Below are 26921 nucleotides of genomic sequence, written 5' to 3' on the forward strand. Positions count from 1 at the left end.
CATTAGGTCCCATTTGTTTATTTGTGTTCTTATTTCCATTTCTCTGGGAGCTGGGTCAAAAAGAATCTTGCTGTGATGTATGTCATAGAGTGTTCTGCCTATGTTTTCCTCTAAGAGTTTGATAGTGTCTGCCCTTACACTTAGGTCTTTAATCCATTTTGAGTTTATTTTTGTGCATGGTGTCAGGGAGTGTTCTATTTTCATACTTTTACATGTACCTGTCCAATTTTCCCAGCACCACTTATTGAAGAGGCTGTCTTTTCTCCACTGTATATGCTTGCCTCCTTTATCAAAAATAAGGTGCCCATATGTGTGTGGGTTTATCTCTGGTCTTTCTATCCTGTTCCATTGATCTATATTTCTGTTTTTGTGCCAGTACCAAACTGTCTTGATTACTGAAGCTTTGTAATATAGTCTGAAGTCAGGGAGCCTGATTCCCCCAGCTCCATTTTTCGTTCTCAAGATTGCTTTGGCTATTCGGGGTCTTTTGTGTTTCCATACAAATTGTGAAATTTTTTGTTCTAGTTCTGTGAAAAATGCCAGTGGTAGTTTGATAGGGATTGCATTGAATCTGTAGATTGCTTTGGGTAGTAGAGTCATTTTCACAATGTTGATTCTTCCAATCCAGGAACATGGTATATCTCTCCATCTATTTGTATCATCTTTAATTTCTTTCATCAGTGTCTTATAATTTTCTGCATACAGGTCTTTTGTCTCCTTAGGTAGGTTTATTCCTAGATATTTTATTCTTTTTGTTGCAATGGTAAATGGGAGTGTTTTCTTAATTTCACTTTCAGATTTTCGTCATTAGTGTATAGAAATGCAAGAGATTTCTGTGCATTAATTTTGTATCCTGCTACTTTACCAAATTCATTGATTAGCTCTAGGAGTTTTCTGGTAGCATCTTTAGGATTCTCTATGTATAGTATCATGTCATCTGCAAATAGTGACAGCTTTACTTCTTCTTTTCCGATTTGGATTCCTTTTATTTCTTTGTCTTCTCTGATTGCTGTGGCTAACACTTCCAAAACTATGTTGAATAATAGTGGTGAGAGTGGGCAACCTTGTCTTGTTCCTGATCTTAGTGGAAATGGTTTCAGTTTTTCACCATTGAGGACAATGTTGGCTGTGGGTTTGTCATATATGGCCTTTATTATGTTGAGGAAAGTTCCCTCTATGCCTACTTTCTGCAGGGCTTTTATCATAAATGGGTGTTGAATTTTGTCGAAAGCTTTCTCTGCATCTATTGAGATGATCATATGGTTTTTCTCCTTCAGTTTGTTAATATGATGTATCACATTGATTGATTTGCGTATATTGAAGAATCCTTGCATTCCTGGGATAAACCCCACTTGATCATGGTGTATGATCCTTTTAATGTGCTGTTGGATTCTGTTTGCTAGTATTTTGTTGAGGATTTTTGCATCTATGTTCATCAGTGATATTGGCCTGTAGTTTTCTTTCCTTGTGACATCTTTGTCTGGTTTTGGTATCAGGGTGATGGTGGCCTCGTAGAATGAGTTTGGGAGTGTTCCTCCCTCTGCAATATTTTGGAAGAGTTTGAGAAGGATAGGTGTTAGCTCTTCTCTAAATGTTTGATAGAATTCACCTGTGAAGCCATCTGGTCCTGGGCTTTTGTTTGTTGGAAGGTTTTTAATCACAGTTTCAATTTCAGTGCTTGTGATTGGTCTGTTCATATTTTCTATTTCTTCCTGGTTCAGTCTCGGCAGTTTGTGCCTTTCTAAGAATCTGTCCATTTCTTCCAGGTTGTCCATTTTATTGGCATAAAGTTGCTTGTAGTAATCTCTCATGATCTTTTGTATTTCTGCAGTGTCAGTGGTTACTTCTCCTTTTTCATTTCTAATTCTATTGATCTGAGTCTTCTCCCTTTTTCTCTTGATGAGTCTGGCTAATGGTTTATCAATTTTGTTTATCTTCTCAAAGAACCAGCTTTTAGTTTCATTGATTTTTGCTATTGTTTCCTTCATTTCTTTTTCATTTATTTCTGACCTGATCTTTATAATTTCTTTCCTTCTGCTGGCTTTGGGGTTTTTTTGTTCTTCTTTCTCTAATTGCTTTAGGTGCAAGGTTAGGTTGTTTATTCGAGATGTTTCCTGTTTCTTGAGGTAGGCTTGTATTGCTATAAACTTCCCTCTTAGCACTGCTTTTGCTGCGTCCCATAGGTTTTGGGTCGTCGTATCTCCATTGTCATTTGTTTCTAGGTATTTTTTGATTTCCCCTTTGATTTCTTCAGTGATCACTTCGTTATTAAGTAATGTATTGTGTAGCCTCCATGTGTTTGTATTTTTTACAGGTCTTTTCCTGTAATTGATATCTAGTCTCATAGCGTTGTGGTCGGAAAAGATACTTGATACGATTTCAATTTTCTTAAATTTACCAAGGCTTGATTTGTGACCCAAGATATGATCTATCCTGGAGAATGTTCCATGAGCACTTGAGAAAAATGTGTATTCTGTTGTTTTTGGATGGAATGTCCTATAAATATCAATTAAGTCTATCTTGTTTAATGTATCATTTAAAGCTTGTGTTTCCTTATTTATTTTCATTTTGGATGATCTGTCCATTGGTGAGAGTGGGGTGTTAAAGTCCCCTACTATGATTGTGTTGCTGTCGATTTCCCCTTTTATGGCTGTTAGTATTTGCCTTATGTATTGAGGTGCTCCTATGTTGGGTGCATAAATATTTACAATTGTTATACCTTCCTCTTGTATCGATCCCTTGATCATTATATAGTGTCCTTCTTTGTCTCTTGTAATAGTCTTTATTTTAAAGTCTATTTTGTCTGATATGAGAATTGCTACTCCAGCTTTCTTTTGATTTCCATTTGCATGGAATATCTTTTTCCATCCCCTCACTTTCAGTCTATATGTGTCTCTAGGTCTGAAGTGGGTCTCTTGTAGACAGCATATATATGGGTCTTGTTTTTGTATCCATTCAGCCAGCCTGTGTCTTTTGGTGGGAGCATTTAATCCATTTACATTCAAGGTAATTATCGATATGTATGTTCCTATTCCCATTTTCTTAAATGTTTTGGGTTTGTTATTGTAGGTGTTTTCCTTCTCTTGTGTTTCTTGCCTAGAGAAGTTCCTTTAGCATTTGTTGTAAAGCTGGTTTGGTGGTGCTGAACTCTCTCAGCTTTTGCTTGTCTGTAAAGGTTTTAATTTCTCCATCGAATCTGAATGAGATCCTTGCTGGGTAGTGTAATCTTGGTTGCAGGTTTTTCTCCTTCATCACTTTAAGTATATCCTGCCACTCCCTTCTGGCTTGCAGAGTTTCTGCTGAAAGATCAGATGTTAACCTTATGGGGATTCCCTTGTGTGTTATTTGTTTTTTTTCCCTTGCTGCCTTTAATATGTTTTCCTTATATTTAATTTTTGATAGTTTGATTAATATGTGTCTTGGTGTGTTTCTCCTTGGGTTTATCCTGTATGGGACTCTCTGTGCTTCCAGGACTTGATTAACTATTTCCTTTCCCATATTAGGGAAGTTTTCAACTATAATCTCTTCAAATATCTTCTCAGTCCCTTTCTTTTTCTCTTCTTCTTCTGGGACCCCTATAATTCGAATGTTGGCGTGTTTAATGTTGTCCCAGAGGTCTCTGAGACTGTCCTCAGTTCTTTTCATTCTTTTTTCTTTATCCTGCTCTGCAGTAGTTATTTCCACCATTTTATCTTCCAGGTCACTTATCCTTTCTTCTGCCTCAGTTATTCTGCTATTGATCCCATCTAGAGTATTTTTAATTTCATTTATTGTGGTTTTCATCATTGCTTGGTTCCTCTTTAGTTCTTCTACGTCCTTGTTAAATGTTTCTTGCATTTTGTCTATTCTATTTCCAAGATTTTGGATCATCCTTACTATCATTATTCTGAATTCTTTTTCAGGTAGACTACCTATTTCCTCTTCATTTGTTAAGTCTGGTATGTTCTGACCCTGCTCCTTCATCTGCTGTGTGTTTTTCTGTCGTCTCATTTTGCTTATCTTACTGTGTTTGGGGTCTCCTTTTCACAGGCTGCAGGTTCGTAGTTCCTGTTGTTTTTGGTATCTGTCCCCAGTGGCTAAGGTTGGTTCAGTGGGTTGTGTAGGCTTCCTGGTGGAGGGAACTAGTGCCTGAGCTCTGGTGGATGAGGTTGGCTCTTGTCTTTCTGGTGGGCACGTCCACGTCTGGTGGTGTATTTTGGGGTGTCTGTGGCCTTATTATGATTTTAGGCAGCCTCTCTGCTAATGGATGGGGCTGTGTTCCTGTCTTGCTAGTTGTTTGGCATATGGTGTCCAGCACTGTAGCTTGTTGGTCGTTGAGTGAAGCTGGGTCTTGATGTTGAGATGGAGATCTCTGAGAGATTTTTGCCGTTTGGTATTACGTGAAGCTGGGAGGTCTCTTGTGGACCAGTGTCCTGAAGTTGGCTCTCCCACTTCAGAGGCACGGCCCTGATGCCTGGCTGGAGTACCAAGAGCCTTTCGTCCACACGGCTCAGAGTAAAAGGGAGAAAAAATAGAAAGAAAGAAAGAAAGAAAGAAAGAGGCTATAATATAGTGAAGTAAAATAAAGCTATTGTAAAGCAAAGCTATACAGACAAAATCGCACCCAGAAGCATATACATATACACTCACAAATAAAGGAAAAGGGGAAAAATTAATATATCCTGCTCCCAAAGTCCACCTCCTGAATTTGGGATGATTCGTTGTCTATTCAGGTATTCACCAGATTCAGGCACATCAAGTTGTTTGTGGAGTTTTAATCCGCTGCTTCTAAGGTTGCTGGGAGAGATTTCCCCTTATCTTCCCTGTTCGCACAGTTCCTGGGGTTCAGCTTTGGATTTGGACCCGCCTCTGCGTGTAGGTCGCCTGAGGGCGTCTATTCCCCGCACAGACAGGACGGGGTTAAAGGAGCAGCTGCTTCGGGGGCTCTGGCTCCCTCAGGCCGCGGGGAGGGAGGTGTACAGAGGAGGCGGGGTGAGCCTGCGGCGGCCGAGGCCGGCGTGACGTTGCACCAGCCTGAGGCGGGCAGTGCGTTCTCCCGGGGAACTTGTCCCCGGATCACGGGACCCTGGCAGTGGCGGGCTGCACAGGCTCCCGGGAGGGGCGATGTGGAGAGTGACTTGTGCTCACACACAGGCTTTTTGGAGGCGGCAGCAGCAGCCCCAGCGTCTCACGCCCGTCTCTGGGGTCCGTGCTGATCGCCGCGGCTCACGCCTTTCTCTGGAGTTCGTTTAGGCGGCACTCTGAATCCCCTCTCCTTGCGCGCCGCGAAACAAAGAGGCAAGAAAAAGTCTCTTGCCTCTTCGGCAGCTGCAGACTTTTTCCCGGACTCCCTACCAGCCAGCTGTGGTGCGCTAACCCCTTCAGGCTGTGTTCACGCCGCCAGCCCCAGTCCTCTCCCTGCGATCCAACCGAAACCGAAACCCGAGCCTCAGCTCCCAGCCCCGCCCGCCGAGCAGACAAGCCTCTCGGGCTGGTGAGTGCTGCTCCGCGCCGAGCCTCTGTGCGGGAGTCTCTCCGTTTTTTTCCTCTGCGCCCCTGTTGCTGTGGGGTCTGCGGTGATCGCCGCGGCTCGTGCCCTTCTCTGGAGTTCGTTTAGGCGGCGCTCTGAATCCCCTCTCCTTGTGCGCCGCGAAACAAAGAGGCAAGAAAAAGTCCCTTGCCTCTTCGGCAGCTGCAGACTTTTTCCCGGTCTCCCTCCCAGCCAGCTGTTGTGCGCTAATCCCTTCAGGCTGTGTTCACGCTGCCAGCCTCAGTCCTCTCCCTGCGATCCGACCGAAGCCGAGCCTCAGCTCCCAGCCCCGCCCGCCCCGGCGGGGGAGCAGACAAGCCTCTCGGGCTGGAGAGTGCTGCTCGGCGCCGAGCCTCTGTGTGGGAATCTCTCCGTTTTTCCCTCTGCGCCCCTGTTGCTGTGGGATCCGCGTTGGTAGCTGCGGCTCGCGCCCGTCTCTGAAGTTCGTTTAGGCAGCGCTCTGAATCCCCTCTCCTCGCGCACCCGGAAACAAAGAGGGAAGAAAAAGTCTCCTGCCTCTTCGGCAGCTGCAGACTTTTTCCCGGACTCCCTCTTGGCTAGCTGTGGTGCACTAACGCCTTCAGTCTGTGTTCACGCCGCCAACCCCAGTCCTCTCCCTGCGATCCGACTGAAGCCCGAGCCTCAGCTCCCAGCCCCGCCCGCCCCGGCGGGTGAGCAGACAAGCCTCTCGGGCTGGAGAGTGCTGCTCGGCGCCGAGCCTCCGTGCGGGAACCTCTCCGCTTTGCCCTCCGCACCCCTGTGGCTGCGCTCTCCTCCGTGGCTCCGAAGCTTCCCCCCTCTGCCACCCGCAGTCTCCGCCCGCGAAGGGGCTTCCTAGTGCGTGGAAATCTTTCCTCCTTCACGGCTCCCTCCCACTAGTGCAGGTGCCGTCCCTATTCTTTTGTCTCTGTTATTTCTTTTTTCTTTTGCCCTACCCAAGTACGGGGGGAGTTTCTTGCCTTTTTGGAGGTCGGACGTTTTCTGCCAGCGTTCAGTGGGTGTTCTGTAGGAGCAGTTCCACGTGTAGATGTATTTCTACTGTATCTGTGGGAAGGAAGGTGATCTCCGCGTCTTACTCTTCCGCCATCTTCCCGAGGACCTGTGTAGTATTTTATATACATAGTTTCCTTATTTTTTAATGTCTTTTATAAATAGAAGACAGGCTGTAGCAGTAGAAAGTATAGCAAACCATGTAGTGACAAAGTGATTTTTGCTTTAAAAATCAGCTTTAAGAACAGTTTCTCATAGCTAGTGGGAAGCAGCCACATAGCACAGGGAGATCAGCTCCGTGCTTTGTGAGCACCTAGAGGGGTGGGGTAGGGAGGGTGGGAGGGAGACGCAAGAGGGAGGAGACATGAGGATGTGTGTATATGTATAGCTGATTCACTGTGTTATACAGCAGAAACTAACACACCATTGTGGAGCAATTATACTCCAATAAAGATGTTAAAAAAAAAAAGAACTGTTTCTCATTGCCTGTGTTGGTAAATTGAAATTGTGAGGGGGGGATAAGCTCAAAGCCAGGTCTTGTTTAAAAGATACCAGATACAATGTATTTAAACCTAAAGGGAAAAAAATCCCCTTCCCTTTTTTAAAAGTTTGGCACTTTATCAGAAAAGGTATAGTAGTACATAGAGCAGTACTGTCCAATGGAATATTCTGTAATGATGAAAATGTTCTGTATCTACTCTGTCCCATATGGCAGCTACATTGGCCACTGAACGCTAGAAATGTGGCTAATGCAATTGAGGAACTGAATTTTTAATCTCTTAATTTTTTTGTTTTTAAAATTATACCAAAAAATTGACTTCTTTTTGGTGTATAGTTCTATCAGTTTTGTTTGTTTGTTTTTAGGTTTGGTGAATTTTAACACATGTATAGATTCTTTTAACTACCCCCACAGCCAGGACAGCACAGTTCCATCACTCATGTCACTCCAAAATGATTCTTCACTAAATGCAAATATAACTGTGTCATTCCCCTGCTTAACTTTTCCATGGCTCTCTATTACCTACAGGATAAATTATAGACTATTATTGGCATACAAGAGGCCCCATAATAAAGCAGTTGCCTAATTCTGCAGCCTGTCATCTTTCTCTACTTTTGTGTTTCCATTTGTGATAAATTCCCTGCTTCATGTATCCTTGCTGATCTCTGTTTTTCCTTTAACATTCAGGTATTATCTCCTCTAAGAAGCCTGTTTTGACACATATTCCCAGGGATGAATGGGTGTCCGTTTTCTCTATCCTCTGTTCTAGTATTGCTCCCTGTGACTGTGTCATGATCAGCTTTGTATCATGAGAATCTCAGTTCCTGGCACATATAATAAGTGCTTGATAGGGACTTTCCTGGTGGCGCAGCGGTTAAGAATCTGCCTGCCAGTGCAGGGGACTTGGGTTCGATCCCTGATCCGGGAAGATCCCACATGCTGCAGAGCAACTAAGCCCATGCTCCACAACTACTGAGCCTGTGCCCTAGAGCCCGCGAGCCACAACTACTGAGTCCACGTGCCACAACTACTGAAACCCTCGCACCTAGAGCCTGTGCTCCACAACAAGAGAAGCCACTGCAGTGAGAAGCCCACGCACCGCAACAAAGAGTAGCCCCCGCTCGCCGCAACTAGAGAAAGCCTGCGCGCAGCAATGAAGACCCAATGCAGCCAAAAATAAATAAATAAATAAATGCTTGATAAATATTAATTGTTCAGTGTTTACTTTTATATGACTTGCTGCTGCAAAGAACTACTTTCCTGTCTATTTACTCATATGATCCTTATAACAAACCTGGAAGATAATAGGGCACTTTTCTTCATTTTTCAGATGGTAGAACTAATGAGTGTGGTTGACTAATAAGTGGAGAATTGACACTGGAACTCAAACCTTCTGACTCCCAATCCAGTTTTGTGTGTGTGTGTGTGACTACTTCATAAATCTTTGTAACCTGTTAGCAAAAGAGATGCAGGGTAAGATGTCCCGGTAGTAGTTAAATTTATATACAGTTGCTGAGCTTCAAGAATACAATCACTGTTTTTATAATCAAATCAGGCAGAACAATAAAGATGTTCTTATTTTGAACAAAAATAATACTAGACTGTAGTGACTTAGAGGGTTATAGAAATATTTGCTTCAAAACCCTATGAATGTTGCCAGCATGTTTATACCTTATCTGCCAACAAAGTTGTCTTAATTGAACATTTTAAAACTTTAAACTTCATATCAAATTTGTTTTCTATAGCTGATCCTGTTTCCTATATTAACTTTTGAATTGGTAGAGTGTGGAGTGTTGGAATAATTTGTGAAAGGAGATGGAAGAAAGAGTAGTTTGTTCTCTGTTATGAAATTCTAGGGTGCATTTTGTCTATGCACGTTCCAAATGCCTGATCAGTACCTGAGTCACGTATACCTACATAGAGCTTTACCATTTCTGTAGGTACACAAGACATTTTGTGTTTCTTTCCAAAGAGAATAGTAAAGATGAGAACTATTAGAGAACTTCCATTTGAATTGTTTCATTCTTTTTTTTTTATATGCTTTTTATTCTTCAATTTGTTAATATGGTGTATCACATTGACTGATTTGCGTATATTGAAGAATCCTTGCATCCCTGGGATAAATCCCACTTGATCATGGTGTATGATCCTTTTAATGTGTTGTTGGATTCTGTTTGCTAGTAATTTGTTGAGGATGTTCGCATCTATATTCATCAGTGATATTGGTCTGTAATTTTCTTTTTTTGTAGTATCTATGTCTGGTTTTGGTGTCAGGGTGATGGTGGCCTCATAGAATGAGTTTGGGAGTGTTCCTTCCTCTGCACATTTTTGGAAGAGTTTGAGAAGGATGGGTGTTAGCTCTTCTCTAAATGTTTGATAGAATTCACCTGTGTAGCTATCTGGTCCTGGACTTTTGTTTGTTGGAAGATTTTTAATCACAGTTTCAATTTCATTACTTGTGATTGGTCTGTTCATGTTTTCTCTTTCTTCCTGGTTCAGTCTTGGAAGGTTATACCTTTCTAAGAATTTGTCCATTTTTTCCAGGTTGTCCATTTTATTGGTGTAGAGTTGCTTGTAGTAGTCTCTTAGGATGCTTTGTATTTCTGCAGTGTCTGTTGTAACTTCTCCTTTTTCATTTCTAATTTTATTGATTTGAGTCCTCTCCCTCTTTTTCTTGATGAGTCTGGGCTAATGGTTTATCAATTTTGTTTATCTTCTCAAAGAGCCAGCTTTTAGTTTTATTGATCTTTGCTCTTGTTTTCTTTGTTTCTATTTCATTTATTTCTGCTCTGATCTTTATGATTCCTTTCCTTCTGGTAACTTTGGGTTTTGTTTGTTCTTCTTTCTCTAGTTCCTTTAGGTGTAAGGTTAGATTGTTTATTTGAGATTTTTCTTGTTTCTTGAGGTAGGCTTGTAGAGCTATAAACTTCCCTCTTAGAACTGCTTTTGCTGCATCCCATAGGTTTTGGGTCGTGGTGTTTTCATTGTCATTTGTCTCTAGGTATTTTTTGATTTCCTCTTTGATTTCTTCAGTGATCGCTTGGTTATTTAGTAACGTATTGTTTAGCCTCCATGTGTTTGTGTTTTTTACGTTTTTTTCCCTGTAATTGATTTCTAAACTCATAGCGTTGTGGTCAGAAAAGATGCTTGATATGATTTCAATTTTCTTAAATTTACTGAGGCTTGATTTGTGACCCAAGATGTGATCTATCCTGGAGAATGTTCCGTGTGCACTTGAGAAGAAAGTGTAATCTGCTGTTTTTGGATGGAATGTCCTATAAATATCAATTAAATCTATCTGGTCTATTGTGTCATTTAAATCTTGTGTTTCCATATTAATTTTCTGTTTGGATGATCTGTCCATTGGTGTAAGTGAGGTGTTAAAGTCCCCCACTATTATTGTGTCACTGTTGATTTCCTCTTTTTTAGCTGTTAGCAGTTGCCTTATGTATTGAGCTGTTCCTATGTTGGGTGCATATCTATTTATAATTGTTATATCTTCTTCTTGGATTGATCCCTTGATCATTATGTAGTGTCCTTCTTTGTCTCTTGTAACATTCTCTATTTTAAAGTCTATTTTATTTGATATGAATATTGCTACTCCAGCTTTCTTTTGATTTCCATTTGCATGGAATATCTTTTTCCATTCCCTCACTTTCAGTCTGTATGTGTCCCTAGGTCTGAAGTGGGCCTCTTGTAGACACCATATATATGGGTCTTGTTTTTGTATCCATTCAGCAAGCCTGTGTCTTTTGGTGGGAGCCTTTAATCCATTCACGTTTAAGGTAATTATCAATATGTATGTTCCTATGACCATTTTCTTAATCGTTTTGGGTTTGTTTTTGTAGATCCTTTTCTTCTCTTGTGTTTCCCACTTAGAGAAGTTCCTTTAGCATTTGTTGTGGAGCTGGTTTGGTGGTGCTGAATTCTCTTAGCTTTTGCTTGTCTGTAAAGCTTTTGATTTCTCCATTGAATCTGAATGAGATCCTTTCCGGGTAGAGTAATCTTGGTTGTAGGTTTTTCCCTTCATCACTTCAAGTATATCATGCCACTCCCTTCTGGCTTGTAGAGTTTCTGCTGAGAAATCAGCTGTTAACCTTATGGGAGTTCCCTTGTATGTTATTTATCATTTTCCCCTTGCTGCTTTCAATAATTTGTCTTTAATTTTTGATAGTTTGATTACTATGTGTCTCAGAGTGTTTCTCTTTGGGTTTATCCTGTATGGGACTCTCTGTGCTTCCTGGACTTGGGTGGCTCTTTCCTTTTCCATGTTAGGAATGTTTTTGACTATAATCTCTTCAAATATTTTCTTGGGTCCTTTCTCTCTCTCTACTCCTTCTGGGACCCCTATAATGCAAATGTTGTTGCATTTAATGTTGTCCCAGAGGTCTCTTAGGCTGTCTTCATTTCTTTTCATTCTTTATTTTGTTCTGCAGCAGTGAATTCCACCATTCTGTCTTCCAGGTCACTTATCCATTCTTCTGCCTCAGTTATTCTGCTATTGATTCCTTCTAGTGTATTTTTCATTTCAATTATTGTATTGTTCATCTCTGTTTGTCTGTTCTTTAATTCTTCTATGTCTTTGTTAAACATTTCTTGCATCTTCTCGACCTTTGCCTCCATTCTTTTTCGAGGTCCTGGATCATCTTCACTATCATTATTCTGAATTCTTTTTCTAGAAGGTTGCCTATGTCCACTTCATTTAGTTGTTTTTCTGGGGTTTTATCTTGTTCCTTCATCTGGTATATAGCCCTCTGCCTTTTCATCGTGTCTATCTATTTGTTTCATTCTTTCTTTTTTAATTAATTAGTTAATTTAATTTTTATTTTTGGCTGTGTTGGCTTTTCGTTTCTGTGCGAGTGCTTTCTCTAGTTGCGGCAAGTGGGGGCCACTCTTCATCATGGTGCGCGGGCCTCTCACTATCGCGGCCTCTCTTGTTGCGGAGCACAGGCTCCTGACGCGCAGGCTCAGTAGTTGTGGCTCACAGGCCTAGTTGCTCCGTGGCATGTGAGATCTTTCTCAGACCAGGGCTCGAACCCGTGTCCCCTGCATTGGCAGGCAGATTCTCAACCACTGTGCCACCAGGGAAACCTCTTCTTTCATTCTTGACGGTGGTGAGATGATTGATATTTTTAAGTTCCATGTCGTGTAATTTAATTAAACTGACTTCTGAAATTTCCTTCCGAAAGGTTTCACTGGAAGAAAAAAATGCAACCATTATTTATGACCCTAAACTGCAGACTCCAAAGACCCTACAGGAAGCCATTGATGACATGGGCTTTGATGCTGTTCTACACAATCCTAAGCCTCTCCCTGTTTTAACTGAGACTGTGTTTCTGACTGCTGCTGCTTCACTGGCTCCGCCATGGGAGCATATCCAAAGCACATTGCTCAAGACGAAGGGCGTGACAGACATTAAAATTTCCCCTCAGCAGAGAGCTGCAGTGGTGATAATAATCCCTTCTATAGTGAATGCCAGTCAGATAGTAGAGCTGGTTCCGGCTCTCAGTTTAGATACAGGAACTCTGGAGAAAAAGTCAGGAATCTGCGAAGATTTCAGTATGGCTCAAGCAGGCGAAGTCATGCTGAAGATGAAGGTGGAAGGGATGACCTGCCATTCATGTACTAGCACCATTGAAGGAAAAATTGGGAAACTGCAAGGTGTTCAGCGAATTAAAGGTAGTATGCCTGATGTTATTTGTTTGATTGCTTTGCAAGGCTTAGTTTTCTGTTTTGGCCTTTTTAACTTTTGCATTTTTCTTAAGCATGGGTTTTGAATCTGTGGGACTAGAATGTTACTGCTTCATTGAAGTCTGAGGTACAGTGTATTCCCAGCATTAATGTTAGTAAAGTTAATGGTTATGAATAAAAGTTATGTGAATCTTGAACTAGCATAAAAGGCAGCCAGGGTGGTGATTCATGAAGTTCAGGGTTCTTAACACAACATGCCTAGGGTCCTCTTGACCTCTAATATGTTTCTATTCAGGCATGCAGAAGCTTGGAGACCACAAATGTAGTGGTCACATCTTTTACTTTTTTTCTGGTCCATGTCATTAACATTTTCTGAAAAGAACAGAATTATTTTAAGAAAGGATAATGACAACAAAGAGAGAAACAATTATGTATGGTATTGATTTGGTCTACAGAATGTTTTCTGAAGTGGCCCAGGAATAACTGAACTAAATAATTATTTTCCTTTTTATTAACTAGTTTCCCTGGACAATCAAGAAGCTACTGTTGTTTATCAACCTCATCTTATCACAGCAGAGGAAATAAAAAAGCAGATTGAAGCTGTGGGCTTTCCAGCATTCATCAAAAAACAGCCCAAGTACCTCAAATTGGGAGCTATTGATATAGAACGTCTAAAGAACACACCAGTCAAATCCTCAGAAGGATCCCAGCAAAGGAGTCCATCATATACCAATAATTCAACAGTCATTTTCATCATAGATGGCATGCACTGTAAATCATGTGTGTCAAATATTGAAAGTGCTTTATCTACACTCCAATATGTAAGCAGTGTAGTCGTTTCTTTAGAGAATAGATCTGCCACAGTAAAGTACAATGCAAGTTTAGTCACTCCAGAAACTCTGAGAAAAGCAATAGAGGCCATATCACCAGGGCAATATAGAGTTAGTAGTACAAGTGAAATTGAGAGTACCTCAAACTCTCCCTCCAGCTCATCTCTTCAAAAGAGTCCTTTGAACATAGTTAGCCAGCCTCTGACTCAAGAGACCGTGATAAACATTGATGGCATGACTTGTAATTCTTGTGTGCAGTCTATTGAGGGTGTCATATCAAAAAAGGCAGGTGTAAAATCCATACGAGTATCACTTGCAAATGGCAAAGGGACTGTTGAATATGATCCTTTACTAACCTCTCCAGAAACCTTGAGAGAAGCAATAGAAGACATGGGATTTGATGCTTCCTTGTCAGGTAATATCATTTTTTTCTTTGATTCCTTTAATGTTCTTTTATTAACACTTTGCTGGTTCTTTTGGCTTTTATCAATGAGAAATGAGTAATAGGCACTGCTATTCCACTTTTTGGAAATAAGACATATGGAGGTAGTCAGCAGTGTATACAAAGATGCATAAGGATGTTTGCCTAATTATTTATAATATTTAAAAACTAGAAACATTAAATAAAGCATGATACCTCCATATGATGAAATGCTAAGAAGCCATAAAAAATTATGGTATTGAAGATACTTCATGCCACGGGAAAGTGTCAGATATTTTGTTAACTGAAAAAGAAAGCAAGCAAAAAAGCTGTATGTTCAGTATGATCAAAATTTTATAAACACATGTATAAGGATTTATACCATGTATACATTATTTATGTATATGAATGAATAAAATTCCTGGTAGGACATGAACTAAATTTTAACAGTAGTTATTTGTGAGTGTAGTTATTTGTGAGTGGTAGGATAAAGGTGATATTTTGTTTTCAATTTGCTTTCTTATGTATTTTAAGTTTCTTGTGTATGTGTGACAGGGATGTATGTACATACGTTTGTTTGTATGTATTTTTGTATATATAATATGGGAGAAGCAAATGTTACTTTAAAAAGAAAAAAGTAGAAATAAATAATATAATTTTAACTGTAGTTTTGAATTTAGGCATTCAAATGAGCCTGACTCTAGAACTGGCCCAAAGTCTTCCTGTTTCCTGGCAGCACTTACCTTGAACTAAAACCAAAAACGTATATCCAATGGAATTTGCCCATGTGAACTTGTTTTAAACTAGAATTGAACCTTGCCTTGAATTAAACTGGAAATTCCCTAAATGAAATTTCTTGCTGTAAATAGCAATGGAAAAGTTGAATAACTAATTTCTAGACAATGTCATTAACCTTTGCTCTTCTGATCAGAATAAAAGATATCAAATAGCAGTGTTCTCTTTTCAAGCTCACTAAAACTGAGAAGCATAAAAAATTAGTCACATGCTCAAATTATTATGGTAGATAAGTGTCAGTGGAAAAGGACCCAGAGATATAAACATTCTTAATTTTCATGTTCATGACAAATGGTAGAAATTATAGAACTGTCACTTCTTAAAGTCAAGATGTAGTTCACATACCATAAAATTCACCCTCTTAAAGTACACAATCCTGTAGTTATTTGTATATTCACAGAAATTTGCAGCCATTACCATTATGTAATTTTAGAACATTTTTATCAGCCTCCCAAAGAAACCCCATACTGGTTAGCAGTCACTCCCCATTTCCCCTTCACCTCCCCCTAGCCCAGCCCCTTTTATCTACTGTTCTGTTTTCTGGCTTTATGAATTTGACAACTCTAAGTACCATATAAGTGGAGTCAGAATATTTGTCCCTTTGTATTTAATGTCTTTCACTTAGCATAATGTTTTCAAGATAACAAACGTTCATCCATGTTTGTGATATGTATCAGTACTTCATTCCTTTTTATTGCTGAGTAGTATACCATTGTATGCATATACCTCATTTTGTCTCTCCATTCATCAGTTGATGGAGATTTGGGTTGTTTCCACTCCTTGGCTATCATGAATAATGTTGTGATGAGCATTTGTTACAAGTTTTTGCATGAATACATGTTTTTATTTCTCCTGGGTATATACTAGGAGTGGAATTTCTAGGTCATATGGTGAATATGTTTAACTTTCTCAGTAACTGCCAAGCTGTTTTCCAAAATGGCTGTACCATTTTATATTCTCACTTAGAAGTCTCACTTTGATAAAGAAGATCTCAAAAGACCAAAATTCTTGTGCCTTAAAAAAGATACACACACACACGCGCGAATACGCGTGCACGCTGGAATACTACTCAGCCATAAAAAATGAAATAATGTCATTTTCAGCAACATGGATGGACCTAGAGATTATCATACTAAGTGAAGTGAGTCAAAGACAAATATCATATGATATCACTTATATGTGGAATCTAAAAAAAATGATTCAAATGAACTTATTTACAAAACAGAAACAGACTCACAGACATAGAAAACAAACTTATGGCTACCAAAGGGGAAAGGGGGGGAGAGATAAATTAGGAATTTGGGATTAACAGATACACACTACTGTATATAAAATAGATAAACAACAAGGACCTGTATAGCACAGGGAACTATATTCAATATCTTGTAATACCCTATAATGGAAAAGAATCTGAAAAAGATGATATATATCTGAAAAAGAATATATATATCTGGCTGATAACAAATGACTGCATGGTATGTTTCTGCTAGAGATCAGAGTTTAAGATTCCACCAGAATTGTGGCTACCCATTTTCTGAATGCCAGTGTCAGTGCTGATCCAGGCTTCACAGTCTGCCACTCTGACCTGTTCCTAGAGGTACAGGGATCAGTGCATTTCGCCTTCATGTCATACCAGTCCTGAGTGGGCCATAAATGTTAAAGGAGGTAGTGAGAAAAATGGGAGGTGTTTTTTATCATGACCATCAATCTCATCATTCTCTGTCTCTTTTTTTTTAAAGGAATTCCTTTATTTTTATTATTTATTAATTTAGTTATTTAGTTTTGGCTGTGTTGGGTCTTCGTTTCTGTGCGAGGGCTTTCTCTAGTTGCAGCAAGCGGGGGCCACTCTTCATCGCGGTGCGCAGGCCTCTCACTATCTCGGCCTCTCTTGTTGCGGAGCACAGGCTCCAGACGCGCAGGCTCAGTAGTTGTGGCTCACGGGCCTAGTTGCTCCGTGGCATGCGGGATCTTCCCAGACCAGGGTTTGAACCCGTGTGCCCTGCATTGGCAGGCAGATTCTCAACCACTGCGCCACCAGGGAAGCCCGTCATCATTGTCTTAAAAAGACATAGTATATGAAGTTGTCTTCACTAACCAATTAAAGCAAACACAATACTCAAATTCCTTTTCCTTTTTTGTAACTTTTTTATCTTTAATTTCAAGCTCACAGAAAAGCTACAAGAATAGTACAAAGAATTCCTGTTTACCAATTTTACTCAGATTCCACAGTTGTTAATATTTTGCCACATTTGTTTTATCATTCTCTTTCTCTGTTGACAGACAGACAGGCGTATATTCAAACACACATTACCCACACACGTATATACCTTTTTCTGAATCATTTGAGAGTAACTTGCAGACATGATGTTTATAATTGTTTTTAAGCCATTTTCTAATTATGTATTTATTCTTCATATTACTTTAGACTGAACCTGCCGGTTTTGAGGATCAGATTGGAAACCCTTTCTTGAAATTTTTGGAATCTTTTCTGATTGTTGCCTCAAGTGCAGGAGAGTCAGCCTTCCTTTTGAATTCATTTAAGCATAAGCAGTGTGGCTACAGCTTATAGAAAAGCTAATTTAAAGAAACTAGCCATTTAATTCATTGTGGGTTTTTAACACCTGTACTGCCTCTGTGGAAGATGGAAGGTTTTGCTCTTCTTGCCACACTCACTGGGGTAAAGGTCACAATTTTATGAATCTTTGTTGAGAAGTCATGCCAATGTAGCTAAAAGGGATCACCTCGGGGCTTCCCTGGTGGCGCAGTGGTTAAGAATCCGCCTGCCAATGCAGGGGACACGGGTTCGAGCCCTGGTCCGGGAAGATCTCACATGCCGCGGAGCAACTAAGCCCGTGGGCCACAACTACTGAGCCTGCGCTCTAGAGCCCGTGAGCCACAACCACAGCAAGAGAAGCCACCGCAATGAGAAGCCCACGCACAGCAATGAAGAGTAGCCCCCTCTTGCTGCAACTAGAGAAAGCCCACGCACAGCAACAAAGACCCAATGCAGCCAAAAAAAAACAAAAAAAAAAGGATCACCTCTATGACTTATTTTAATTTAATACTGTACTTCTAGAGTGTGAAAATTGTAGATCGTATTTAGGTTACTTCTGGTACCTGAAAGAACTAAATTACTCTGGAACAAGACTTTAAGTAATTGGTAGTATAAACTTTTTTTTTCATTGTCCAAGTTCAAAATTAAGTCTTGATAGTAATTATGAGAGAATGAATAAGCTCCTGGCTAGATTAAAATATTGTTTTTTTTCAAAGCCAAAGCTATTTCCTTTGGGCAAATGAGCCTCCTTTTTGAATTTTTGGTACTATTTGGTAAATTTTGTCCTCTTTGTTCTAAATAATGCTCTCGTTATCTGAATGAATATCGTTTTCTGAACTGATCCACTTAAGACCAGAGACTGACGAATTTCGGAATTGGGAGAATCTTGTCCTTTGCTATTCAGAGTGTCCTTTGCCATTCAGAGTGTCCTTTGCCCTACTCAGACTGACAGTACTGCCGTCACCTGGAAGCTTGTTGGAAAAGTAGAGTCTCAGGCCCCACCCTAAATGTACTGAATCAGAACCTGCATTTTAACAAGATCTGCCAGGTGACGGTATGTGTGTTAAAATTTAAGAGCCATTATTATAACTGATTTGAGAAGTCTAGATCATTATTCATTAGGGAAATGGTAAGCCTTTTGTTAAAGTTTCTTCAAAAGATGCCCTTCTTCAGCACCCTAAAAACCAACTCTGCTATGCAACCTTTCCTCTTTGGGCTAGCCAAACAGACCTGAACCAGTTTTTTGCCCAAGGGGAAGAAATAACAAGTTAGGTTAGTGGAAATTTCCACATCACTTCTTTTCCTCCTTATCTGTGCAGGAGAGTACAAACTCTAGCTTTTTTGCATGTATTGATACATGGATGTGCAAAAGGGAATACTTTCTCCCTTCTTGGGAGGTGATTAATACTGCAGTGGATAAAGTAAAACAGAATAGCAACTTTTCTGAGACTGCAGGGGAGCTTCTGGGATGACAGAAGCTTTCCACTGTTTCACAGTCCATAAACATTCTACGGAAGGAGTCTCTGAACACTCCTTTGTGAAAAATGAAGATTACTGCTGACTTACTCCTTGCCTCTTCTTCCATTGTCCACAAAGGCATTTTAATTTTAAAAATGCGATATATTGGTGTTAAAAGTTCAAACATACAGAAGTGTCTGCAGAGGAAATTTGTTCATCTGTCTGTTATTCTGTTCCTGCTTTAACCCCATTCCCCAGAAGGAGCCACCATTAATAGTTTGGTATGTACCCTCCTAGGCTTTCTTTTGCAGGTTCTCATATATACACTCTAACAATTTTTAAATGACATTATACTTCAATGCTGTTTTGCCGACTGCTTTGGTTCCACTTACTATATCACGAATTGCTTTACTGCCAGTATGTAAATCGTTAACATAATGATAAAAATAAGAGCTATCTATTAATAAACCATTGTCTACTCGGGTTTGGGGTAGAGATAATGGCTTGAAGATATTGATGTAAAGTTTTGTTATTCAGTTAGTTCAGATTTTCCTGAGAATTGGGATGGGCAGTGTTGAACTTGGAAGTCATTTCCTAGAAAGTGTAGAGATAACATTGCACTAGGCTCTAGGTCCATGACAGTTTTAAAGGAGTGGATTGGCAGTGCCAGGAGGTGTGGATTGTGATGAGTGACAAGGATGCAGCTGGAGAATACCTCAAATGAAAAGAATCTTTTCCTATCCACCAGATACAAATGAGCCACTGGTAGTAATAGCTCAGTCCTCATCGGAAATGCCACTTTTGACCTCAACTAATGAATTTCATACCAAAATGATGACACCAATTCATGACAAAGAGGAGGCAAAGACTTCATCTAAATGTTACATACAGGTCACTGGTATGACTTGTGCTTCCTGTGTAGCAAACATTGAACGGAATTTAAGACGAGAAGAAGGTAAGACACTCTTAAAGCCTGTTATTTTATGTACTAGTTTGAGGACTCTGTCCTTTTTGTCCTCTTATGTGTTTTGTAACCATGTTTATGACTCTTGCCAAGGCCTCATAAAGACTATCAGTGATTTGCAGGACAACCTTGACTTCCTGACAACAGTTTTTGTTAGTGTTTTGTTCCCTTAGATATAGTTCCTGTCTTGTTTACCTCATGGCCACCTTTTAATATCAATGAAGTTTGTAGTCAAATAGCAGAAGGAAATACATAAGATTACAATTCTTTATGGACCTTGGCTGCAATGGATGTTAAGAAACATGAATTTTCTGATAAAGCTATGCTTAAAACTAACAACTACAATCCATAACTTTCAATATTACCCAGGCCAAGCACTGGACCAAAGCCAAGTTTGTTTAGAATTGTTCTCTTCTAATAATTTGATCACTGATCTTTGCTTGCAGTAAAAGTGTCCAAAAGTTACTTAATATTGTGTACAAGTTGTCATTTTAGGTTACAAATTCTTAAAATAGCTATAATATATATATATTTTTTAAATTTTTGAATTTTATTTTATTTTTTATACAGCAGGTTCTTATTAGTTATCCATTTTATACATATTAGTGTATATATGTCAATCCCAATCTCTCAATTCATCACACCACCACCCCCTCACCACTTTCCGCCCTTTGTGTCCATACGTTGTTCTCTACATCTGTGTCTCAACTTCTGCCCTGCAAACTGGTTCATCTGTACCATTTTTCTAGGTTCCACGTATATGCGTTAATATACGATATTTGTTTTTCCCTTTCTGACTTACTTCACTGTGTATGACAGTCTCTAGATCCATCCACGTCTCTACAGATGACCCGATTTCATTCCTTTTTATGGCTGAGTAATATTCCCTTGTATATATGTACCACATCTTCTTTATCCATTTGTCTGTCGATGGGCATTTAGGTTGCTTCCATGACCTAGCTATCGTAAATAGTGCTGCAATGAACATTGGGGTGCATGTGTCTTTTTGAATTATGGTTTTCTCTGCGTAAATGCCCAGTACTGGGATTGCTGGGTCATATGGTAATTCTATTTTTAGTTTTTTAAGGAACCTCCATACTGTTCTCCATAGTGGCTGTATCAATTTACATTCCCACCAACAGTGCAAGAGGGTTCCCTTTTCTCCACACCGTCTCCAGCATTTATTGTTTGTAGATTTTTTGATGATGGCCATTCTGACTGGTGTGAGGTGATATCTCATTGTAGTTTTGATTTGCATTTCTCTAATGATTAGTGATGTTGAACATCCTTTCATGTGTTTGTTGGCCATCTGTATGTCTTCTTTGGAGAAATGTCTATTTAGGTCTTCTGCCCATTTTTGGATTGGGTTGTTTGTTTTTCTTGATATTGAGCTGCATGAGCTGCTTGTATATTTCGGAGATTAATCCTTTGTCACTTGCTTTGTTTGCAAATATTTCCTCCCGTTCTGAGGGTTGTGTTTTTGTCTTATTTGTAGTTTCCTTTGCTGTGCAAAAGCTTTTAAGTTTCATTAGGTCCCATTTGTTTATTTTTGTTTTTATTTCCATTACTCTAAGAGGTGGATCAAAAAAGATCTTGCTGCGATTCATGTCAAAGAGTTTTCTTCCTATGTTTTCCTCTAAGAGTTTTATAGTGTCCAGTCTTATATTTAGGTCTCTAATCCATTTTGAGTTTATTTTTGTGTATGGTGTTAGGGAGTGTTCTAACTTCATTCTTTTACATGTAGCTGTCCAGTTTTCCCAGCATCAATTATTGAAGAGACTGTCTTTTCTCCACTGTATATCCTTGCCTCCTTTGTCATAGATTAGTTGACCATAGGTGCGTGGGTTTATCTCTGGGCTTTCTATCCTGTTCCATTGATCTATATTTCTGTTTTTGTGCCAGTACCATATTCTCTTGATTACTGTCCCTTTATAGTATAGTCTGAAGTCAAGGAGTCTGATTCCTCCAGCTCCGTTTTTTCCCCTCAAGACTACTTTGGCTATACAGGGTCTTTTGTGTCTCCGTACAAATTTTAAGATTTTTTGTTCTAGTTCTGTAAAAAAATGCCATTGGTAATTTGATAGGGATTGCATTGAATCTGTAGATTGCTTTGGGTAGTATAGTCATTTTCACAATATTGATTCTTCCAATCCAAGAACATGGTGTATCTGTCCATCTGTTTGTATCATCTTTAGTTTCTTTCATCAGTGTCTTATAGTTTTCTGCATACAGGTCTTTTGTCTCCCTGGGTAAGTTTATTCCTAGGTATTTTATTCTTTTTCTTGCAATGGTAAATGGGAGTGTTTCCTTAATTTCTCTTTCTGATCTTTTGTTGTTAGTGTATAGGAATGCAAAAGATTTCTGTGCATTAATTTTGTATCCTGCAACTTTACCAAATTCATTGATTACCTCTAGTAGTTTTCTGGTGGCATCTTTAGGATTTTCTATGTATAGTATCATGTCATTTGCGAACAGTGACAGTTTTACTTCTTCTTTTCTGATTTGGATTCCTTTTATTTCTTTTTCTTCTCTGATTGCCATGGCTAGGACTTCCAAAACTGTGTTGAAAAACAGTGGCAAGAGTGGACATCCTTGTCTTGTTCCTGATCTTAGAGGAAATGGTTTCAGTTTTTTACTATTGAGAATGATGTTTGCTGTGGGTTTGTTCTATATGGCCTTTATTATGTTGAAGTAGGTTCCCTCTATGCCCACTTTCTGTGAGAGTTTTTATCCTAAATGGGTGTTGAATTTTGTCAAAAGCTTTTTCTGCATCTGTTGAGATGATCATATGGTTTTTATTCTTCAATTTGTTAATATGGTGTATCACATTGATTGATTTGCATATATTGAAGAATCCTTGCATCCCTGAGATAAATCCCACTTGATCATGGTGTGTGATCCTTTTAATGTGTTGTTGGATTCTGTTTGCTAGTATTTTGTTGAGGATTTTTGCATGTATATTCATGAGTGATATTGGTCTGTAATTTTCTTTTTTTGTAGTATCTTTGTCTGATTTTGGTATCAGGGTGATGGTGGCCTCATAGAATGAGTTTGGGAGTGTTCCTTCCTCTGCACATTTTTGGAAGAGTTTGAGAAGGATGGGTGTTAGCTCTTCTCTAAATATTTGATAGAATTCACCTGTGAAGCCATCTGGTCCTGGACTTTTGTTTGTTGGAAGATTTTTCATCACAGTTTCAATTTCATTACTTGTGATTGGTCTGTTCATATTTTCTATTTCTTCCTGGTTCAGTCTTGGAAGGTTATACCTTTCTAAGAATTTGTCCATTTCTTCCAGGTCATCCATTTTATTGGCATAGAGTTGCTTGTAGTAGTCTCTCAGGATGCTTTGTATTTCTGTGGTGTCTGTTGTAACTTTTCCTTTTTCGTTTCTAATTTTATTGATTTGAGTCCTCTCCCTCTTTTCTTGATGAGTCTGGCTAATGGTTTATCAATTTTGTTTATCTTTTCAGAGAGCCAGCTTTTAGTTTTATTGATCTTTGCTCTTGTTTTCTTTGTTTCTATTTCATTTATTTCTGCTCTGATCTTTATGATTCCTTTCCTTCTGGTAACTTTGGGTTTTGTTTGTTCTTCTTTCCCTAGTTCCTTTAGGTGTAAGGTTAGATTGTTTATTTGAGATTTTTCTTGTTTCTTGAGGTAGGCTTGTATAGCTATAAACATCCCTCTTAGAACTGCTTTTGCTGCATCCCATAGGTTTTGGGTCATCGTGTTTTCATTGTCATTTGTCTCTAGGTATTTTTTGGTTTCCTCTTTGATTTCTTCAGTGATCTCTTAGTTAGTAACGTATTGTTTAGCCTCCATGTGTTTGTATTTTTTACGTTTTTTTCCCTGTAATTCAATTTTTTTTTAAAGGATGTATACTATTATAGTAATTATCTTGAGGAACTGGGATCTTGAATGCCTTTTTTTTTAATTGTAGGTGAATATTTAATTTTATTTATTTATTTATTTTTGGCTGTGTTGGGTCTTCGTTTCTGTGTGAGGGCTTTCTCTAGTTGCGGCAAGCGGGGGCCACTCCTCATCGCTGTGCGCGGGCCTCTCACTATCGTGGCCTCTCCTGTTGCGGAGCACAGGCTCCAGAAGCGCAGGCTCAGTAATTGTGGCTCATGGGCCTAGTTGCTCTGCGGCATGTGGGATCTTCCCAAACCAGGGCTTGAACCGTGTCCCCTGCATTGGCAGGCAGATTCTCAACCACTGCACCACCAGGGATGCCCTCCTGTAATTCATTTCTAATCTTATAGTGTTGTGGTCAGAAAACATGCTTGATATGATTTCAATTTTCTTAAATTTACTGAGGCTTGATTTGTGACCCAAGATGTGATCAGTCGTGCAGAATGTTCCATGTGCACTTGAGAAGAAAGTGTAATCTGCTGATTTTGGATGGAATGTCCTATAAATATCAATTAAATCTATCTGGTCTATTGTGTCATTTAAAGTTTCTGTTTCCTCATTAATTTTTTGTTTGGATGATCTGTCCATTGGTGTAAGTGAGGTGTTAAAGTTCCCTACTATTAGTGTGTTACTGTCAATTTCCTCTCTTTTGGCTGTTAGCAGTTGCCTTATGTATTGAGGTGTTCCTATGTTGGGTGCATATATATATTTATAATTGTTATATCTTCTTCTTGGATTGATCCCTTGATCATTATGTAGTGTCCTTCCTTGTCTCTTGTAACATCTCTTTACTTTAAAGTGTATTTTATCTGATATGAGTATAGCTACTCCAGCTTTCTTTTGATTTCCATTTGCATGGAATATCTTTTTCCATCCCCTCACTTTCAGTCTGTATGTGTCCCTAGGTCTGATGTGGGTCTCTTGTAGACAGCATATATATGGGTCTTGTTTTTGTATCCATTCAGCAAGCCTGTGTCTTTTGGTGGGAGCATTTAATCCATTCACGTTTAAAGTAATTATCAATATGTATGTTCCTATGACCATTTTCTTAATCGTTTTGGGTTTGTTTTTGTAGATCCTTTTCTTCTCTTGTGTTTCCCACTTAGAGAAGTTCCTTTAGCATGTGTTGTAGAGCTGGTTTTGTGGTGCTGAATTCTCTTAGCTTTTGCTTGTCTGTAAAGCTTTTGGTTTCTCCATCGAATCTGAATGAGATCCTTGTTGGGTAGAGTAATCTTGGTTGTAGGTTTTTCCCTTTCATCACTTTAAGTATATCATGGCACTCCCTTCTGGCTTGTAGAGTTTCTGCTGAGAAATCAGCTGTTAACCTTATGGGAGTTCCCTTGTATGTTATTTGTTGTTTTCCCCTTGCTGCTTTCAATAATTTTTCTTTGTCTTTAATTTTTGATAGTTTGATTACTATGTGTCTCGGAGTGTTTCTCTTTGGGTTTATCCTGTATGGGACTCTCTGTGCTTCCTGGACTTGGGTGGCTCTTTCCTTTCCCATGTTAGGAATGTTTTTGACTATAATCTCTTCAAATATTTTCTTGGGTCCTTTCTCTCTCTCTTCTCCTTCTGGGACCCCTATAATGCAAATGTTGTTGTGTTTAATGTTGTCCCAGAGCTCTCTTAGGCTGTCTTCATTTCTTTTCATTCTCTTTTCTTTATTCTGTTCTGCAGCAGTGAATTCCACCATTCTGTCTTCCAGGTCACTTATCCATTCTTCTGCCTCAGTTATTCTGCTATTGATTCCTTCTAGTGTATTTTTCATTTCAATTATTGTATTGTTCATCTCTGTTTGTTTGTTCTTTAATTCTTCTAGGTGTTTTTTCTTTAATTCCTCTAGGTGTTTGTTAAACATTTCTTGCGTCTTCTCGATCTATGCCTGCATTCTTTTTCCAAAATCCTGGATCATCTTCACTATCATTATTCTGAATTCTTTTTTTGGAAGGTTGCCTATGTCCACTTCATTTAGTTATTTTTCTGGGGTTTTTTCTTGTTCCTTCATCTGGTACATAGTCCTCTGCCTTTTCATCTTGTCTATCTTTCTGTGAATGTGGTTTTTGTTCCACAGGCTGCAGGATTGTAGTTCTTCTTGCTTCTGTTGTCTGCCCTCTGGTGGATGAGGCTATCTAAGAGGCTTGAGCAAGTTTCCTGACGGGAGGGAGTGGTGGTGGGTAGAGCTGGGTGTTGCTCTGGAGGGCAGAGCTGGGTAAAACTTTAATCTGCTTGTCTGCTGATGGGTGGGGCTGCGTTCCCTCCCTGTTGCTTGTTTGGCCTGAGGTGACCCAACCCTCAAGCCTACCTAGCTCTTTGGTCGAAGTAATGGCAGACTCTGGGAGGGCTCACGCCAAGCAATACTTCCCACAACTTCTGCTGCCAGTGTCCTTGTCCTCACGGTGAGACACAGTCACCCTCCGCCTCTGCAGGAGACCCTTCAATAGTAGCAGATAGGTCTGGTTAAGTCTCCTGTGGGGTCACTGCTACTTCCCCTGGGTCCCGATGTGCCCACTACTTTGTGTGTGCCCTCCAAGAGTGGAGTCTCTTTTTCCCCCAGTCCTGTCAAAGTCCTGCAATCTAATCCTGCTAGCCTTCAAAGTCTGATTCTCTAGGAATTCCTCCTCCCGTTGCTGGACCCCCAGGTTGGGAAGTCTGATGTGGGGCTCAGAACCTTCACTCCAGTGGGTGGACTTCTGTGGTATAAGTATTCTCCAGTTTGTGAGTCACCCACCCAGCAGTTATGGGATTTGATTTTACTGTGATTGCACCCCTCCTACCGTCTCATTGTGACTTCTCCTTTGTCTTTGGATGTGGGGTATCTCTTTGGTGAGTTCCCGTGTCTTCCTGTCGATGATTGTTCAGCGGTTAGTTGTGATTCTGGTGCTCTCGCAAGAGGGAGTGAGAGCACGTCCTTCTAGTCCACCATCTTCAAGCCATTCTACAATAAATTTTTTTATTCAGTCACACTCAGATGTTTTAGCTTATAATTTTGCACTCACATTAATGGACTTCGCAGTATGCATAGTAGATTTGTTAACCATAGAGATATGTGAGTATGTTTAATGAGCCTGAAGTCATAGGTTTGGTACTCAAGCAGTCTTCGCCCAAGATAATCTTAATGATACATGCTGTTAGTCAGAAGGGCTGAATAAATATGATTATTATAAGCTTATCCCCACTATTGGGGAAATAACTCAAAGTATATATAGTAATAATGCAATTCTGTAGCCAGTAGAATCACCTTAAATGTAAAGGCCAGAACATTATTGTAACAAAATGTATGTTATACACTAGAGCCATCTTC

At 39.6% G+C, this 26921-nt stretch overlaps 1 protein-coding gene across 2 annotated transcripts in view; it reads left to right on the forward strand.

Annotated features, from left to right (window-relative positions):
- ATP7A (ATPase copper transporting alpha) overlaps positions 1–26921 on the forward strand; it is a 148884-nt gene that overhangs the window by 82712 nt on the left and 39251 nt on the right. For both annotated transcript variants that reach the window (XM_082447358.1, XM_082447357.1), the window contains 3 exons: positions 12188–12677; positions 13209–13934; positions 19496–19702. In XM_082447358.1, coding sequence (XP_082303484.1) covers positions 12272–12677; positions 13209–13934; positions 19496–19702 — 1339 coding nt within the window. In that variant the 5' untranslated portion in view covers positions 12188–12271. The remainder of the gene's footprint in view (positions 1–12187; positions 12678–13208; positions 13935–19495; positions 19703–26921) is intronic.

The sequence above is a fragment of the Balaenoptera physalus genome (genome assembly GCF_965194825.1).
Source record: "Balaenoptera physalus genome assembly, chromosome: X".
Classification (NCBI taxonomy): Eukaryota; Metazoa; Chordata; class Mammalia; order Artiodactyla; family Balaenopteridae; genus Balaenoptera; species Balaenoptera physalus.